The 19,399-nt window shown below is 45.2% G+C and overlaps 1 protein-coding gene across 4 annotated transcripts in view; it reads left to right on the forward strand.

Annotated features, from left to right (window-relative positions):
* Positions 1-837: 837 nt before the first annotated feature.
* The window catches only part of LOC138268194 (zinc finger protein 271-like), an 82,590-nt gene continuing 64,028 nt past the window's right edge, over positions 838-19,399 (forward strand). The window contains exon 1 of one of the 4 annotated variants that reach the window (XM_069217618.1): positions 838-1,096. Coding sequence is in view for 1 of the 4 variants with exons in the window: in XM_069217617.1 (XP_069073718.1) it covers positions 1,063-1,096 (34 nt within the window). In the remaining 3 variants the exon portion in view is untranslated. Of the gene's footprint in view, positions 1,196-1,216; positions 1,862-19,399 lie in introns of those variants that run through there. The other 3 variants (XM_069217619.1, XM_069217617.1, XM_069217621.1) reach the window with 3 other exon arrangements.

Genomic DNA, 19,399 nt, shown 5'->3' on the forward strand with positions numbered 1-19,399 from the left:
AGGACACCCAAGGCTGGAGGGACCCATCCCAGGGACATTAAGGTAAGTTCAGGTAAGTTTTTTTTTTAAAAAAAATTGTGGCATAGGGGGGCCTGATTTGTGCCCCCCTACATGCCACTATGCCCAATGACCATGCCCAGGGGACAGAAGTCCCCTGGGCATGGCCATTGGTCAAGGGGGCATGACTCCTGTCTTTGCTAAGACAGGAGTCATTTCTATGGGGGTTGGGAGTGAAAGAAAAATGGCGCAAATTGGGTTGAGGCGAAAAAATTGCCTCAACCTGACTTGCCCCATTTCTTGACGCCCAAGCCCCATATCCCCCTACGCCGGCGCTGTCTGGTGTACGTCGTTTTTTTTTAACGCACACCAGACGGCGCCGGCGGCTAACGCCAGCTAACGTCATTCAATAAATACGGCGCCCGCATGGCGCTTCAGAATGGCGTTAGCCGGCGCTAATTTTTTTGACGCAAAACTGCGTTAGCGCAGTTGTGCGTCAAAAAGTATAAATATGGGCCTTAACTACTAATAATTTGAGCTATACAGTGGCATCCCCTTTTTGAATTATTTGAATTCCGTACGAAATAATTAAGAATAAAAACGTACCAGAGACATAAATAAATACACGAACTAAAACGAAGACGTACTTATTCTAAGTAGTCTGATAACACGGCATTACTACCATTTATGATATATTAGTCTCAGTTATTTATCTGAGTGTCTCAGGTTTTTTTGTGACGTAAATTGTATGTAGCTTTGCTTTGATCCCTTACAGCCCGGCCGCTTTCCCAACCGCACTCGTCCTCCCCTTCCACTAATCCGACAGTGACCCAGATGTTTGCCGCTGGGCTCTTGCTAGCTCAGTAAACCCAGACAGGGCTAGAAAGATCGACTTCCGGGGCAGCAGTTGCAGAGCTAGTGCAGGCAGCCGTCTCGCCTGTTCTATTGTGTGAGTGTATGTGTGGCCTGCAGCGAAGCCGTCTGGCCCGGCCCTGTGTACAACTGCTCCCGAGTCTCTGTGCCTCTTCCCTTTTACACTGTTGTTGACAGCGGGAGATTTTCAGGATGGCGGATCCAACTCACCCCGTTAGGATTTCGGGTAAGCGCGTAGGAAGGGGGTGGAAGGCCATCCGGCTTTGGGATGTGCTGTCCAAAAGGCGGAGTCCCCTGAGAGACTGACTAGACTGTCCCGGCACAGGTAAAAATTATTCAATCTGGTGGTGTATTCGTAGATTTCTGCACATAGTCACCGCCATACCTTTGTGACTCAAACCTGTGAATCATTACCCATCCATCTTATTAGGGATGTAACCCAGCATGATGCAGCCCTGGCAGAATATGATGAGGGCACTGAAACTCCCGTATCTCACATACAGAAATACATCTTTGGCTAAATTGCAATACCCCCGCCCCTACACATACAGACATATCTCCGCACCTCAAAGTATACCTGCCCCCACAACCCCTGATCCCAGGTGACCTAACAAGCGCCCCCGACGAGGTTTGAGTCCCGGCGTCTGCTCAACATCATGTGATCCTGGGCAAACCACGGAATCTTCTCGTGCCTTAAAAAAAAGAAAAAGAATGTGACCTTGTGAATTTAATCTGGTGCTCATGTAAGCGCTCCAATGATATCAAGCCAAGATATCGCACAATACAAAACCGCAAAAAAAAAAAAGAAGATAAAAAAAAAGCACACAGAAAACGAATGTTCCCCCGTTTGCCACTGACTCCGCTACAGAGCAACGCCGTTTCCATTTCGTGGCACCAGCCCTGTTTTAACGCAGTATTGCGAGTATAGCGACTCCACCTTTAGCTCCAGCATCCAAGCCTGGACCCAAGATTTAACTGTTCTTTGAGCAGGGTAGGTAGCCAAAATTACTAAATAATTTTGTTATTGGCAGTAGCCAAGTTCACCATTATGTTCAACATTTCTGTCTGAATGCAGATAGCAACCCCGTCCAGAGTGCCTAACTTGCCTTATATTATGCATTTCATTATTTGTTACTCGGCTACATACTCGTTAGTCTGGCTTGTTTCAAAAGACTAAAGAACAATTTAACAGTTAGATGACAAATTACTCTCTTTAGATTAATTAAATCGTCAGTCTTTATTAATATTTTAAACGTTGCAGTCTTTATTAATATTTTAAACGTTGCTGTCATAACGTATTCTTTTTGGTCCCATTAGCAAAAGTGGTCAGTCTGCCAATGTAATTTTTAAATGCAAATATTTTGAGAAAGGAAATGGATGGTGCAATTCCTCTTGGAATCTAGGTTTCCTGTTTGGGACCGTTGCAAAAAGCTAGTAGCATACTGATTTAAGTCTGTCCTAGCTTGGTGTTTAACTTGCTGAAATTGCTATATGAACAGTCAATTATTAGAGAAATCACGACCTTAATGGTTTCTTTAAAGGTATTAAGTCAAATACTGTAGGAAAGTACCCTCTTTTTGGCATGTTACCCCCAATTTCTGCCTGATGTCAGTGTGTTTTTGACTGTGTCACTGGGATCCTGCTAGTCAGGACCCCAGTGATTATAGTTCATGGCCGGCTTGTCAGTGTTTCACTGTTTTCTAAATTGTTATTGGAGTCCTGCCAATCAGAACTCCATTGCTCATGCTCTCTCTGTTTCTAAATTTGTCACTACATACTAGTGACTCAGTACTTCACTCTAATTTGACATACTTGACCCTCCTTATAAGTCCAAAGTATATGGTACATAGGTACCGAGGGCATTGGGGTTCCAGGGGATCCTTATGGGCTGCATCATTTCTTTTGCCACCCATAAGGAGCCCATACAAAGGCTTCCACAGGACTGCCATTGCAGCCTGTGTGAAATAGTGTATTCACTATTTCACATTCATTTTCACTGCTCCAGGTCACTTATAAGTCACCTATTTATCAGGTCTTCCAACCCTGAAGGCTGAGTACAAAGTACCTGTGTGTGAGGGCACCCCTGCACTAGCAGAGGTGCCCCCACATCGTCCAGGCCCATTTTCCCAGACTTCGTGAGTGCAGGGATGCCATTTTAAGTGTGCACTGTCCATCGGTCAGTACCTACGCATAGCTTCACAATGGTAACTCCGAATATGGCCAAGTAAAGTGTCTAACAACTGGGAATTGTACCCTAATACTGATTCCAGTATTGGTTGCACAATCCCATGCACTCTGGGGGCACCACAGTGGACCCCCAGTACTGCCATACAAGCCTTCTGAGGTTTCCACTGCAGTCCCAGCTGCTGCCACCTCACAGACAGGCTTCTGCCCTCCTGGGGCTTGAGCAGCTCAATCCCAGGATGGCAGAACAATGCATTAGGAGAGGGATGTTACACCCTCTCCCTTTGGAAATAGGTGTTACAGGCAAGGGAGGGGTATCCCCCCCAGAGCCTCTGGAAATGCTTTCAAGGGCACAGATGGGGCCCTCCTTGCATAATCCAGTCTACACCAGTTCAGGGACCCACAGTCCCTGCTCTGGTGCAAAACTGGACAAAAGAAAGGGGAGTGACCACTCCCCTGTCCATCACCACCCCAGGGGTGGTGCCCAGAGCTCCTCCAGAGTGTTCCTGAGTTCTGCCATCTTGTTTCCAGGATGGACAGGGAACTCTGGGAGCATCTGAGTGGCCAGTGCCAGCAGGTGACGTCAGAGACCCCTCCTGATAGGTGCTTACCTGGTTAGGTGACCAATCCCCTTCTCAGGGCTATTTAGGGTCTCTCCTCTGGGTGTTTCTTCAGATTCGGATTGCAAGACTCCAGCAGGAATCCTCTGCATCCTTTACTTCATCTTCTACCGGACAGATCAACCGCTGTCTGCTCAGGGAACTCTACAAAACTGCAACAAAGAAGCTAGGATGACTTCTGCAACACTGTAACTTCAACTCCTGCCAGCAACTGCAACAGTTTCCAGGTTGTGTGTCCTCCGAAGACTGCCTGTCTTCAGCCTACACCAGAAGAACCAAAGGAATCTCCCGTGGAGTGACAGAGTCACTTCCTTGCTACATCAGGCACCTCGCTGCAGAGACGACCGATGGCTTGGGTCCCCTCTCCAGATGACAGGCGTGGATCCAGCAACACAGGTGGTGGACTAAAGTGATTCCGACAGTCCCAGCGTCCAGCTGTCCAAATTTGGTGGAGGTAAGAGCTTGCCTCCCCACGCAAGACAGTACCCCTGTGCACCGCATGACTTACAGTTGCCAAGGCTTGTCTGCGACCTTCCAATAAGTTATTAGTGCACAGCACAGCTTAGGCCCCCAGCACTCCATCCTGCGACGCACAGCTTCCTGAGTGGTCTCCGGTGGCGTGGGTATCCTTTGTGTCGTGCTGCATGGGCCTCCATTTGCACCTCCTTTGTCCCCGTGCTGTGGGACTCCTGTGCGTGCTGCCTGGTCTTCTGAGGGCTCTCTGAGTTGCTGAGAACCCTCCCTGTCTCCCCCTCCTGGGTAGAAGCCACCAGGTCCCTCCTGGTCCTTGGCAGCGCCATTTTTCGCCAACCGCGTGTTTTGCGTGAGCCAAGCCTTGTTGGTGGAATCCAGTGACGCAAACCAGACTGCATTCATCCATCTGGCGTGGGACATCTTCTGCACCAACCAGGAACCCGCATCTGTCTTCTTTAATGCAATACTGACTTTGTCTTCTCACAGTTGGTTCTTCTTTTGCACCTTCATCCGGGTTAGCAGGGGGTCCTGTTCCCCCGGACTCTTCATCGGTTCTTGGACTTATTCCTCTTCTTCCACAGGTCCTCAGGTCCAGGAATCCATCATTGGTGTCTTGCAGTCTCTTCTAGTTCTTGCATTATCTTCTATCACAATTTCTAGTGTGTTTTAGGAAACTTGTTGTGTTTTACTCCTGCTTTCCTGGACTCTGGGGTGGGGTATTTTACTTACCTTTGGTGTTTTCTTACACTCCCAGCGCCCCTCTACACACTACACTTGCATGGGTGGGAAACCATCTTTCGCATTCCGCTATTTTAGTCTATGGTTTGTGTTCCCCCTAGGCCCGTTGCAACCTATTGTGATTTTCACTGTTTGCACTATTTTCTGACTATTTACTTACCTGTTTTTGGATACTAGTGTATATATTGTGTAATTTACTTACCTCCTAAGGGAGTATAGTCTCCACAGTATTTTTGGCATTGTGTCACTAAAATAAAGTACCTTTATTTTTGGTAACACTGAGTATTGTCTTTCATGTGTGTGAGTACTGTGTGACTACAGTGGTATTGCAAGAGCCCCTAGTTCAGCCTTGGCGGCTCTGCCTACAGCTACCTCTAGACAGCCTGGCTTCTAGACACTGACTACATTTCACTAATAAGGGATAACTGGAACTGGTATTAGGCGTAAGTACCTTTGGTACCCACTACAAACCAGGCCAGCCTCCTAAAAATACTCAATCAAACTTTATTTCGGTTAAAAGACCATACAAGTACATGTAAATAAACACAACATTAAAAACAAATAAAAATACATGCGAAACTTCAAGCACAATGCCAGATAAAAATACTTCATTATTTAAAACATCCAACATTTCTTCCTCCTAATAAGGCACACCGCATACAAGTATCTGCTTACCCCCATATATTAAGGATTTAGACAGATCACTGTGTAAAACTCTTAGGCCTATATTTCTGGAAAGTTTGCGTCACCTTAGCGTAATTTATTTTGATGCTAACGCGGCGCTAACTTAACTTCATATTTATATTTTGATGCAAGACCAGTCTAGTGCCAAAATATCAGAGTTAGCGCCATTTTTAGGAAGCGCCAACACACCTTGTGTCTTATTGCAACAATGAGATGCAATGTAGGTGTTCTCTTCCTTAAAATGACGTTAGCCCCCCAGCGCCATATTTACCTCCTGATGCTGAAATGACGCGGACTTAAGGAATGGCGCTAAGCCTGATTTGCGTCTAAATCTAATGCCTGGCCAGACCATTGATTAAAGTGCTGGCAGGTCCATTTCCATGGGGAAACACCATGGAATGGGCACAAAGACGCCCACCCCAACCCCCAGCATCACCACCACCCACACCACAGGGACATTACTGGAGGAGGGAGCCCATCCCAGGTAAGTGTATGTGTGTGGTGTGCCACGGGAGCCACTTACACGGGGCTGGCACTGGGTATTTTGGGGTTGACCTGGGGACACCGGTCCCCTGTGGTGGACATTGGGGTTGTGGTAATGACTCCTGTGTGTACTTAGACAGGAGTAATTTTTTGGCTGTTTGTGTGTCAAAAAATGACGCTAGGCTGACTAGCGCCAGATATTTTGTTGCTAATCAGCCTATAGTCATTTTTGACCCACTATCGCCTTTTCTCCTAACACCATCCATCACCGGCTAGCGTCTTTTTTCCAGACGCTAACCATTCTTTAGCACCATTTTGAGTCTTTTCTTAAATATGGTGCACGGATGGCGTTAGGGAATGGCGGTAGCTCGCGTTAAAAAAACATTTTTCATAAATATTGGCCTTAATGCTTCTACATGCAATCTAAAACCCAAATTACGCCAAATTGGACATATCCATTTTAGTCTAGAAGCAGAGTAGGCCGGACAGAAAAACATCACATGTGCAATGTTCTCGGTTGCATTCTGAATACATAAAATGTAATTGGTGCATTTTTCTCCTTTCTCAGAATCCCACCACTGCCCCATTTTGATGTAAACACATTAATAAATAAAGTGCAACATCGAAATGTCAGATACAAGACCCTGGCCCTTAGAGGTTGTACCTCATCTACATATGTTTCAAAACAAGGAGTAGTGTTAATGGTCAAGAACCATTCTGTGAGTTTCCCCACACCTGGTCTCTGGTGGAGCCCTGAAAGCAGATTTGACTGATAGGCTTTCTTCAACAGAGCCTTGGAATTGACAGTCAGTAACCCTGTTTTATCCCAGAAAGAGCTCAGGCCTAATTTCCACAACCAATCTTTAATGTAGCACAACCAATGCAGGGAGGTGCCTTTATCCATATTCATCTGTTTCCTCAGACCCTCCCTCTAGTGAACCAGATCTTACATCACTCATACCCTTACCCATAATAATAAAGGTCTTAAAAAGGCCAGATGTTCTACCCTCTTATTTGCCAACTCTTGGAAAACTGGAATCGAAGGGAAGGCCTTTGGTAGGTTTAACAAAGATAGCATACACTTAAGCCCATATTTATACTTTTTGACACAAACCTGCGCTGGTTTGCGTCAAAATATTTACCGCCAGCTAACGCCATTCCAACGCACCAGGCGGATGCCTTATTTATGGATTGACGTTAGCCGGCGCTGCGGCCTGGTTAGAGTAAAAAGAAAAATGACTCTAACCGGGCAACGCAGGCGTAGGGAAGAATGGGGGTTGTGTGTCAAAAAATGGTGCAAGTCAGGTTAGAGTAAAAAATCATGGCTCTAACCGGACTTGCCCCATTTTTTGACGCACAACCCCCATTGAAATGACTCCTGTCTTAGGAAAGACAGGAGACATGTCCCCTTGCCCAATGGCCATGCCCAGGGGTCTTCTGTTCCCTAGGCATGGTCATTGGGCACAGTGGCGTGTAGGTGGGGGCAATTTATGCCCCCCTATGCCACTTAAAAAAAATAAATAAAAAAATACTTACTTCTACTTACCTGTACTTACCTGGGATGGGTCCCCCCATCCATGGATGTCCTCCAGGGGTGGGCGAGGGTAGCAGGGGGTGTCCCTGGGGGCAGGGAATGGCACCTATGGACTGCTTCCATGGTCAGAGACCATGGAAATGAGCCCACAGGTCCCTTAACGCCTGCCCTCACCCAGGCTTTAAAAAACGGCGCAAATCAGGCTGTGTGCCATTTTTTAAGGCTCGCCCCCGCCAGTGCGTCAAAATGACGCAGGAGAATAAATAAGGCGCACATGCCTTAAAGTCATTTTTTGGACGGGAACGCCTACCTTGCATGTCATTAACGCAAGGAGGTTTCACGCATCCAGAAAATGACGCACACTGCTGAATTTTGACGTTGGCGGGGTCAGGCGTCAAAGTATAAATATGGTGTTAGGTTTGCGGCGAATTTGTGTCAAAAAGTTTGACGCAAATTCGGCACAAACAGAGTATAAATATGCCCCATATTTTCTTCATTTCTCAATATATCCAATCTGTTAAACCACCACATTTCAGCTCCATATAATCAATCAATCAGTCAGGAATTTGTAAATTGCACTACTCACCTGTGAGGGTCTCAAGGCACTGAGGTGGGAGGGTGGTGGGGGAGAGGTGCTGCCACTGCTCAAACAACCAGGTCTTGAGAAGTTTCCTGAAGTTAAGGAAGGTGGCGCAGGTGGGTGGGAAGAGTTTTACACATTTTGGCAGCAAGGTGCGAGAATGATCTACCGCCGGTTGTAGTTCTGCAGACGCGTGGAACGGTTGCGTGGGCGAGGTCGGCAGAGCGGAGATGACGGGTCGGGGTGTAGGAGAGTCGTCTGTTGAGGTATTCTGGTCCGGTGTTGTGCAGTGCTTTGTGCTGCTGTTTGTTCCTTAAATGTATATATCTCTAGGGCAGGTGATATTGCCTTGCACAATGACATTCTGTGTTTCTTAATGATGGCCGGAAAATTCTGAGCGAATATTGCCTTGGAATTTTTTGATCTGAGGGGACCAGGGCAGCTAGGAATTTAAAGTTACGCCCAAATAACTGAAGTTCTCCACAAACTCCAGTTTATAGTCCTTCTCAGTCAAATTCTTTTTGGAAACCCTGTGTGGCTTGATTGCCATACACTTATTTTTCGATAAATTGATCACCAGACCTTTACGTTCACAATAACTGCTGAAAGAGTTTATAAGATTTTGGAGCCACTTCTGTGTCTGCGATATTAAGGTAGTACCACCAGTAAATAATAGGGCTGGAACAGGGGGGCCACATTATCTTGGAGAGTCGTGTACGCACTTGAAAAGATGATCGACCACATTAGTCACATAAAGGGAGAATAACGTGGGGCCAGCACTCCTTACCCTGCCTTACTCCCATTCTTACTGGAATAGGGTCAGTTACTTCGCCTTGAGGGCCTCATCTGACTCTGGTGTATTTTGCCTGATGCAACCTGATCATTTGTAATAAAAGGCTCTCAGGCACTTTCAGTGTTTTCAATTATGTCCACAGTGATCCCCTAGGTACCAAATTGAACGCTGTTTTAAAATCGATAATGGCAATGTAAATATGCCCCTTAGTTGGCTTGACATATTTCCATACCAGGCATAAAAATTTAAACACGATCTATCATGCTAACATGCTGCCTAAAACCGGCCTGGAACGGGGTGAGCACTTTGTACTCATCTGTCCAAATAGTCAACCTATTTAAAATCTGTTTCACATGTATTTTCTGTAGTGCCCATTAGGCAGTTTGGCCTATAATTTGCTGGGTCATGCTTATTTCCTTTTTTATAGATTGGAATTACTTCTGCTCCGCTCCACGTATCTGGAATTAGTGCACCTGATGCAACTGAATTACAGAGGAGATTAACATATGGGACTCAAACTTGTTTAGCATGTTTTAGCAGGTCCACTGGGATCCTATCGGGGTCTGGTGCTTTAATAGGATTCATTGCCCCTGTCACCGTCTCAGTTTCTTCCATGGTAAAAGGAGCTTAGCCTAGTGTTCCTCTCTCTTCCCTACCTCCCTGCAACTTAGACCATCATCCTGACCAAGTCCTAAAGATGCTAGACAATCATCAGCTCTGGAATGATCATTGCCCAGATCTCTTGACTGGGCACCCAAGTAAGAAAAATGCTTGTCAGAGTCTAAATAATAATCGGAATGGGCGCAGGCATCTTTACTTCCATGAGCTACAAGCCTTCACAATGTTGCGCTGTCTTTCTTTTTCCCTGCCTCAACTAGATCTTGCCAGTTGGAATCGTCCAATTCCATTTGCGCTTCTAGCGGGACTCTCTTGTACTCTGCCCTTGCACCGCAAAGTCCTATGTTATTTTTGGTCTTAAGTGCTAGTAAAATCTGTTCCTTGGCTTCCCTACAGGTTTTCGAATACCACACATTTGATGAAGACTTCCCTCTGAAGGTCCTATAGTTTTTATTCCCAAAAAATCTCATTAAATCATTCCTTATCTCCTCAGCTAGGAAGGAATACACACACATTATTGGAATTTCAGAAGGTGGCCAACCAGTGTAGGGAGATAACATGTCGGTGAAAACTGAATACATCCTTGCCAGAATATCTGTTTTTGCCAGTATGGAAGGCTACCTAAGCGACCTCCAATTATTTCCAGTGACTGGCTGGACGTGCATTACTTCGATATCTAGGAAGCGAGAGTAAAGAAAGTTTTCACTCAAGTACAAAAAAAGGAGATAGCAATCACTATATTGCCTATTTTCAACTCTGAAATCTTTAACCAATCCCCATTCCCCTACGCTCAACAGAACATAGTCTGTCCTTGAGCGTATGGCCCCATTTGTGTAGGTGAATGCAATTGGGCATTCTGACATTACTTGCTTGTAGATTAAGTTCTATTGCTAGCTGGAATAACTGCATAGAGGCTACAGTACACGGTACAGCGAGGCCTGCATCAATCAAGGGAATGCCTCTTGCCCTATGTCTCCAGCCCATAATTGTCTCATATTAACAATTAAAATCACCCCTCACTGTAACATTGGCTTTTGAGTTTAATGTGCTAAGAGCTCTATCGAGATCAGTCACTACAGAAGATTCCATACTGAACTTTCTCTGCCTGATGTAAACGTTACACAACCACACTTCCCGCCCCTCCTGCGCCTTTACCCGTATTCCCAAAATGTCCTTAAAAGCTAGCTCAATTCCATCTGTTGACACCATTAGGAAAATTTTAACCCATATCAACAACCCCCATGAAGGTCTATCTTTCGTAGGGTGAATGCATTGGTATAAAAGGTCTTGTATCCTGGCTTATACACGGGGTCTAGTAACCATGTCTCATGAAAAAGGCAAAAGTGGAATTGCTCAATGTAATCCTGCCGGTCTGGTCCATCATTTTGCCTTTCAGTCCTGCTATATTCCAGGAAATCAAAGCCACACGCTTAGACCCTCTAGCTCTGGGGATGCTGGTGTTAGGCTTTTTTTCCAATCACTATTTCATTTGAGGTTGTACTTGAGTTTGTATTTCCAGATAACTGGGAGAGGGAGGGTGAGGGGTGGGTTGTGTGTGCTTGAAAACAGAGCTATGAGGGCCTAAGAAGACTCCCAATACTAGAGATTCCGCACAATTTGGGGTACACTCAGTGGTAGAAAGTCAGTCATTGTCCTCCATGTTAGATAATGTGGAGAACCTATTACTGGTTGAGATGGTGGGCCTACACTTAGATTGCCACCTAGTCTCGTTCCAACCAGTGGCTGCAGAGTGTACATGACTCAGACCCCCTCTAGGCTGCAAATGCTTGTAAAAGAACCCCAATGGAACCAATTTCATGCCTTTGAATGACTGTGAATAAGTCGAAAAAGAAAAAATCAGTTGTTTGGCTAACTCTGCATAACAGCAGTTGATGACCACACAGTCCCCCTTTGCCCATTTTTCCTGCAGGCCCACCCAGCCACTAACTAATAAAATGTCATCCGACTCTGCTGCGTGGAAGACCGTATTCTTGGATAGCCAATGGCACACCTTTTTTTTAACTGGATCATGGATTTCCCCACACAGGATGACAAACAAGGAACATTTATGAGAGCGGCCATATATGGGCAACTCTCGGGGAAGATTTAGTCGCCTCGAGTTCTCCTTCCTTGTATCAATTTCAGAACTTCCTACCAAAAACGGACAAAGAGATTGTGGAGAACTATTTTGGTTCCTGGAGTCGACAGTGGCTTGCCTATGTGCCCGTTTAGTAACCCCGTCTGCATTCTTGGGGCCACCCAGAGCCGCACATGTAGACATTTGGGGCGGCTTCACTTTCCCCTTGGGGCCTGTAGATAATAATCCAGCAAGGTCCTTATAGTCAGGACTTAAGATGGCAAAACGGCCAGAACAACCAGAAGATATAGCCGGGGTTACTGAAGTACGCACTGGGGCAAAATCTGCTATCTTCGCCTCTATCACCCAGAGCTGTCCTTTATAGGAATTAGACAGGTTTCAACAGTTTCCCTTACTTGCAACAAAGGATCAGACATGGCAGCTTTAATAAGGTCATTGCATTCTGACTTTGGGATGTTGATTCCAATTTGGCTCTCAGTATAGCTTCCTGTGACGAAGCACAAGGACTCTTTTGTGGTTAATCTCCCTGATTGCTGCTTTCTTTTAGTAGAGGGTTTGGCTGTTATATCAGAAGAAGGCAATTGATTGATTAGGGTACAGCTCTGGGCTTGGTCTATTGTCTGGTCTGCCAATTCTACACAATCTGGACCAACATCCCCCTTTCTTATGTCCACCTGCTCCACTTCGCCTAAGTACTGCTCAAGAGTCACAGGACGAGTTCAGCACACGCACAAATGTAAGGCTAGGCTTCAGTCTGCTAGGTCAGTCTGTCTATTGACCACTTTGACCACCCTTGCCTGGAAAGAGTCCAGGATAGTGCTAAGCAGGCCATAGCGGGCCAGCGTTACCCTTTTGCCCCCAAATTCATCCTTTTGACCATGTTGAGCGATATTGTGAAGCAAACCACGTAATCTGTCAAAAGTATAAGACAGTAGACTAAAAAAAAAAAAAAGAAAGAAAAAAAATGAAGCCAAGAAAGAGGGCCTGTCCCAGCATGTTCCAGGCGATGACGGACCAGGTGTTTGCCCGGGCACGGCCAACGCGCGTCCCGCATAGCGGGAGTAGGTGAACAAATCTATGTGCCTCCAGGCGCCCGTGAAGGGACTGGCAGGCCTCCTGCCGCACGGTACTCCTGGTACTGGAAGTCGTTGGCGCCCCCCAGCAAGTCTATGCGTCCCGCGCAGCAGAACCAGATGAACAAATTTATGCACCTCCAGGCACACCTGAAGTGACTAGTGGGCATCCTGCCACACTATGCTCCTGGTACTGGAAGTCCCGGGGGCCCCCAAGGCAAGTCTATGCGTCCTATAAGGGAATCGTGAGCTCGGGATATTCCACTGTTGCACAAGCTGTTTAGAAGGCCCTTCTGTCTTGTATTTTTAATTAGCCTTAAGAATCTAAAAAAAAATATTGGAAAATTATACATGGTAAAACATCAATAGTTTTTAAACTTCCTGCAAACAGAGATCTGAAGGGCTCTTCTAAGAGAGTACCTGTAAAGAGAAACAAGCATTGGCATAGCCAATAGGTCTCTCTTTTAGGGCACTATAAGTATTTAGCCATGCATCACATTATCCTTGGCGCTACAACGTACCCAAGGCTTCACCTAAAAAATGACTCTTGGATCAGCAGTTTTATGCCTGTCACAGAACAGTTTATGAGCGCTGTTTAATTAAAGCGCTCTTGCGTAGCAGAGGCTTTGACTCTAAAGATTGAAACTGTGAGACCCAGAATGCAAACTACTATTTGTGGTCCGAAAAGCCAGACTGGCTTAGTAGGTTGCACATGAAATGGGAGTCACATCGCAAGTATGCTTCTGCATGTTCGGATCTGTCAAGACCCGGGGCTGCAGCTTTATGTTATTTTCTAATGGAAGATGTTTTTTATAGCTTGTTGTAAGAAAAGGTCCACCAAAATGCTTGGATTCATCCTTTAATTGGAGCCCGCCACGCCGTGGCAGCAGTCTGTTGAAAAAAAACATCTTATGGACTGCACACACAAAAGAAAAAACAAGCATTTGCAATGCAACGGGTTTCGCATTTCTCCGAGTTAGAGCTATTAGCAGTTGTAAACTCCCAACCAGACTTTTCTTGCCTCATTAAATGGAAAGAAAACTAGCACAATCTTGCTGCTAAACAAGCAAGATCACCCTGCGAAAAAAGAGAAAAAGTAGTCCACAAACCGGACGGAAAACAGCGAGCCTTGTATGTTTTCAGTATTTCGTGGTCGCGCTCGAGGAGGGCTTACCACCGGAAAAGACATGAAGTATGCATGCCTTCCACTAATGAAAGCAAGCAGATTTTAAAAGGCAAGCCCACGAACCAATGAAAGACGCTGACGTGACATGGACCTGGCTCCGAGTCCTTTTCTAACTATTACAGCATCTTGCAAGCAATACGCAGGCTGTACCCTAAAAAGTTGAAGTAAAGGGCGATAGGGAAAAAAACACAGATAGGGAATGTACGACATAATAATACAACACTTTCTGTGAAATGAGTCACCTTTAATTATTGACTTTCTGGTAATTAGCATAGTTCTCAGCATTTCAAAAAGTTAATGCGTGCACTGATTTAAAAATTGCCAATGCAGCGTTAAGTTTCAGCTTGCAGTGTTACTGTTTCATTTTTTTTTTTTTTTTTACCAAGCCCTCGGAAAGCATTGCCGCTGACCCCCTCCCTCTTCTTTTTACAGGAGGTCAGAGACGCTCTTGTCCCCTACCTCTTCCCAGCCGGGTTCTCAGGCAGATGTGTGAAATGCTTGGAGCCAGCCAGCAGCAGAGACAGATATTAGAGTCATACAATCATGCGATTCCATTCCTGCCGCTCACTCTTAAATCACATGAAAACAAAGATTTCATAGCCTCCTACATTTTCTGCAATTTTTTTAAAAATGCCAACAGATCTGAATTTCCAAGCAGAGGGAAAGCATGTAGAAACACAAGAAAGGCAGGAGGAATGACTGCAGCCATGAGTGGAAACTATTAATATAGACTAGTAACACTGCAGGCTCTGACTGAAGCACTCAATTTTAAGAGCAGCTGAACTCCATGATGGGTGGAGCAGGGGACCAGCATGTCAAGCCTTTGCAGCGAAGCCACCCAGCCTTTTCACCTCTGTACTCTTAAACAGAATGCAGCAAACACTTCTTTGTTAAGTACACAATCGTGCAAAGGAGGCCCTAAGGAAAGGTGTGTGAAGGCGCACACACCCTGACACAAGGGCAGACAAAGGCTCCTGTGACATGATTGCAGGGGTTGAGATGTAAGAGGCAGACCGAGGCCCTGATATTCAGGACTCGGAAAGCGTAGCCGAACCATAGGCTTTAGGTCGACAAGCAAGCTCTACATTTTAATAAGCTCATTATCAGAAAATCTGGAAATAAACCAAATGCAGTTAGGAGCATTTTAGCATCATTTTGGCATTGGTCTGACAAACATTCTTCACTGTTTCTGCAGATTTTAACTCCTTTCCCCGCAGCAATTTGAAAAACATACAACAGATTTGGACTGCTTCTCCTCATAAATTGCAGATGGCACTAATAAAGGAACGAATACTGCACCCTTTAATTTTAGTGTCAAACCTGTGTGTTGACCCCCGACTTGTATAACAGGGCCCTGGAATTACTCAACCTAAGACTTTCCCATTTATGTTTCTTTACTTTTTGGCATTGTTCAGTAGAAAAAGCTTCTAGATTATTTCATAATTCTTGTTTTCCTTTCAATTCGGTTCCACCTCCATAAAACATGTTTTTTAAAATTATTTGGTCCGATTCCGTGGATATTTTGCACGGTCAGTTCCACTTATTTATATGTGAAATAAACAAACAAAAAAACCGAAATGAACCACACAACTTTAACCAGAATCGAAGGGAGATATATCATGATTCACATATCTATCATTCAATTAGATGTTAAAAATGGCTGAACAACATATTAGCCAGCTCTTTAATTGGCTACTAAACGAGGAAGAAAGAAAGTTCTTACAAGATGAAAACATGCATGGCTTTTTCACAATAGCGACACTGCAAATGAACGGTGCACAATTATAAAATACAAGGTTAAATATCTAGTAGGTTTGCCATTGTACTGATGTGAACCCATTAAGGGGTGGTACTTTAATAGAACTTAGTTGAACCGCTGCCTCAAGTAAACAACAAGATTACTTCGTCCAGCCCAGGCCAGCCACAGCCCACCGGGAACTACAAAAGGACGCGCCCCTCGCGGGACGCGCTTCTTACTTCGTTGCTGGGCAACGCTCCAGCCCAGGCCAGCGGGACGTGCGTGGGACGAGCCCGGGCCAAGACGGGCCCGTCTACGCCCGTCTTCGGCTGATCGAGGCTGGGCTGGGCCTAATTTCTTACTTCATGGTTACAACTATTATGTAACTTTAAACCACCAATTTTTCTGTTTGGCCTTGTGTTAGTAGCGTTTTACTGGCAATATGGGGAAGAGGAAAGCTGTCGACTTCTTGGACCCTCCGTCTGATCGGAAAAAGCTGAAGAAACGTCCTCCTAAACTAGCTACCAAAACTAAAGGGAACACTCATAAACCTTTTGAGGAGATCGACCAGCTATTTGAAGAGGTGGAGGCGATTTTGAACTGCACAGTGGGCAACAAAGGCCCCCCACCTCTGAAAATCGCTCCAAGGATCCAAGACTTTTAAAAAAAAAGGACGGATGTCCAAGTGTCAACCTCCGCTCTGGTCAACAGCAGAGTGGTTTCACCAATAAAACATACCACTACTTCCTCCCCTTACCAAGGCTTATTGACTATGGCCAGTGATCCTTTATCCAGACATGGGTCTTTCCTAGTAGTAGAAGAGGGAAGTACACCTACCCCAGTTATTCCTTTGAGTCCCGTTGTAAAAGTTATCCCAAATATAGCCTGTAGAAACCGGTTTGAGGTCCTGGCTGTGGAGGACGAGACACCGAGGCCCTGTGAACCCTCTATAGTTGACCATATTAAAGAAAAAACTTCCAGTACTCTCGCCCCTACTTCTTTCTTCTCTGATGCATTCCTCTACTGAGCCCAATACATTATTCATTCTTCAGAAAATCGAGGAAGTTACGTCCCTGGTGTTACATTTGGCTAAAGTCTTGCAGGAAAAGTCAGTATGTGGATGCAAATGCTACCCAAGAGATGGAGGGGTAAAAGGTGTTCATATAACACCTGACTCAAATTCAACAACCTGGTCTGCACTAGGGGGCCAAGACAAAGATCAACAAAAGCTAATGGCATCCAGGGCAGGCCCCGATGTGAACATAATACGCCCTGCCGATATTTTTACATAGAAGCTGACAGGAACTAAAACTGTAATTGCTGAGGGGGCCAACAAGTCAAACTATCTCGCCACCAACGGTTACCGCCCAGCTCTCTCAAACCATTTGCCAATTAGGAAGCATAAAGCAACTGATCCCTTTTCACGCAAGGGGGCTTGTGTTCCTTCCAGTGTTAGCAGGCTATTTGCTTCGACTTCTTCCTATAGCCCCAATTGCGATATTCCTACTCAGAAAGATTCTTGTGGCTTAGCGACAGTGCCAAATGCTCAAGGCATCAGGTCCAGGCCAACTACTCTCTTCCTGAAACAAGTTCCGAAGCTGAAACCGGGGCTCATTGAGGATCATGAGTCAGTGGTTAATAAGGTAACTCACTGGCTACGACACCAACTGAACTGTCTATCGGTTATACGCTCAGATATCCATGAAGCTAAAAGGTGGAGCCCTCCGGGGCTGAAGTACGATGTAATTTCAATCGAGTTTCACGATAGATCTCTAGTTCAGAGCCTTATTTCATTTAATGAACGTACCCGCTTTTATACGGAACGAAGAAAGGGATGTATAACTCTAGAGTCAGCACTAGAGGACGAAGGTCAGGTTTCAGCCAAAAGCCATTCAAGCTGCAACATTGCACGTAATCATCCCGGGGGTGGTGATTCCAATGAGACTAACCCTGTATGACTGGCAACAGCTCAGGAAGTAACCCAAGGGGATAACCCTGTGGAACCATTCTTGATAGATCCCGAGGTGATTATTACTAATGAGACAATCCTGGAGAAGACCTACCTACAGACACCCAGTGCTGCCTCTGATAGGAAAGGTTTATCAATAATGACAGGGAATATAGCCGGCCTTGGGAGGAAATTAGATGATACTGATTGGTGTTTATACATAAACTCCCATGACATATGCCTTTTTCAAGAAACATGGGCGGAGGAGAAGATCATCATAGATGGGTTTCTTTCCTTTAATTTGGCAGCACAACCTTCTACAAAGGCAACAGGGCGAGCCAAAGGGGGTCTCTTGATGTTACTAAACAAAAAAGTGCAATGTGACTACAAGATTCTAACATTTAATTGTCCAGATTTGATGGGGTTACAAATTACGCTCCAACAGAGTTTTGATTTAATTCTCATCAATGTTTATGCTAGATCTGTATCTCGAGGGACAGAATCTCAGATTTTAAATCAGTTGCTTGATTTTTTAGATACCTTACAACCAACATCACATTTGATAATAGCAGGGGACGTAAATTGTACATTTGAACCTTCTGTGTTACTAAAAGGCTTAACAGAGGACGAAGACCAAACATGGGGAATTGCACAATTCTTGTGTAGCTTCCCAGCTGGCCTCTCTTTGTTTGAAGCATGACCTTAGGGCCTGCAATGGACGTATGCCTTCCGATTTGGATATTGCTCCCACCTTCAAACGAGGCACATCCACTAGTGTAATAGACTATTTTTTAGTGGATGTAAGATTGTGGCCCCTCCTGAGAGATATGAAGGTGGATGTGAGAAGTGAAAGTGATCATTATCCCTTGCTACTTTCCATTTCAGGTGATGTTTTTGGCAGAACTTCAAATAACCAAGTTACTATTGTCCCCACTCCAATTTTGAACACCCGGTCCACGAAGGTCAGGTGGCCGAGGGTGCAGTTGAATCCTTATTTGTTGCTTGAGATCTACTCAGTTTTTATTGACAATTTGGCCCCATACCATAACTGTGATTTTAATGCTATCCCACTTTTATCTATACACGAAAATATGGTCACTAGATTGGAAAGTATCTTTTATAGGAAGGTTGGACCAAGACAGCAAGGATGCCCCTCGGCTAATACCTCATGGTTTGACGAATCCTGCCACAGGGCCAAGACAGGATAAAAAAATGCCATCATTAAAGGGAACTCCGGGGAGATACAATCAGCCAGACGTATCTATAAGGAATCCATCCTTCGAACTAAAAAAACTTGGGAAGAAACAATCTGGCAGGAGCTGTTGGTTGCCACACAAACTAACAACAATAAGCTGTTTTGGGAGTTGTTGAGTAAGAGAGGGAAAGAGGGTAGAACCAGCCCAAGATATCATATACAACCAGAAAAATGGGTTGAACACTTCTCAAGCCTCTATGATAAAATTGATACTCCCGTGATTCCAGCTAGCAGGGAAATGGGGCAAGATCCATTCTTCACCTTGGATGCGACCCACAGTCTTATTCCAACAGAAGGGGGTTTACAGATCGCTGAGGGCCCCATCCATTTTTCTATGGAAGAAACTGCAGAGGCTATCCGCTCGCTAAAATCTGGGAAAGCACCTGGTCCAGATAAAATTCCGGGGGATCTTTATTCATCCGAGCCAGTTATCTGGACCTGGTATATCAACGCACTTTCCAATAAAATTTCTGATGGGGGGCAGATCCCTACGACATGGAAGGGTGCTGAAATTATTCCCATC

The sequence above is a fragment of the Pleurodeles waltl genome, chromosome 12 (assembly GCF_031143425.1).
Source record: "Pleurodeles waltl isolate 20211129_DDA chromosome 12, aPleWal1.hap1.20221129, whole genome shotgun sequence".
Lineage (NCBI taxonomy): Eukaryota > Metazoa > Chordata > Amphibia > Caudata > Salamandridae > Pleurodeles > Pleurodeles waltl.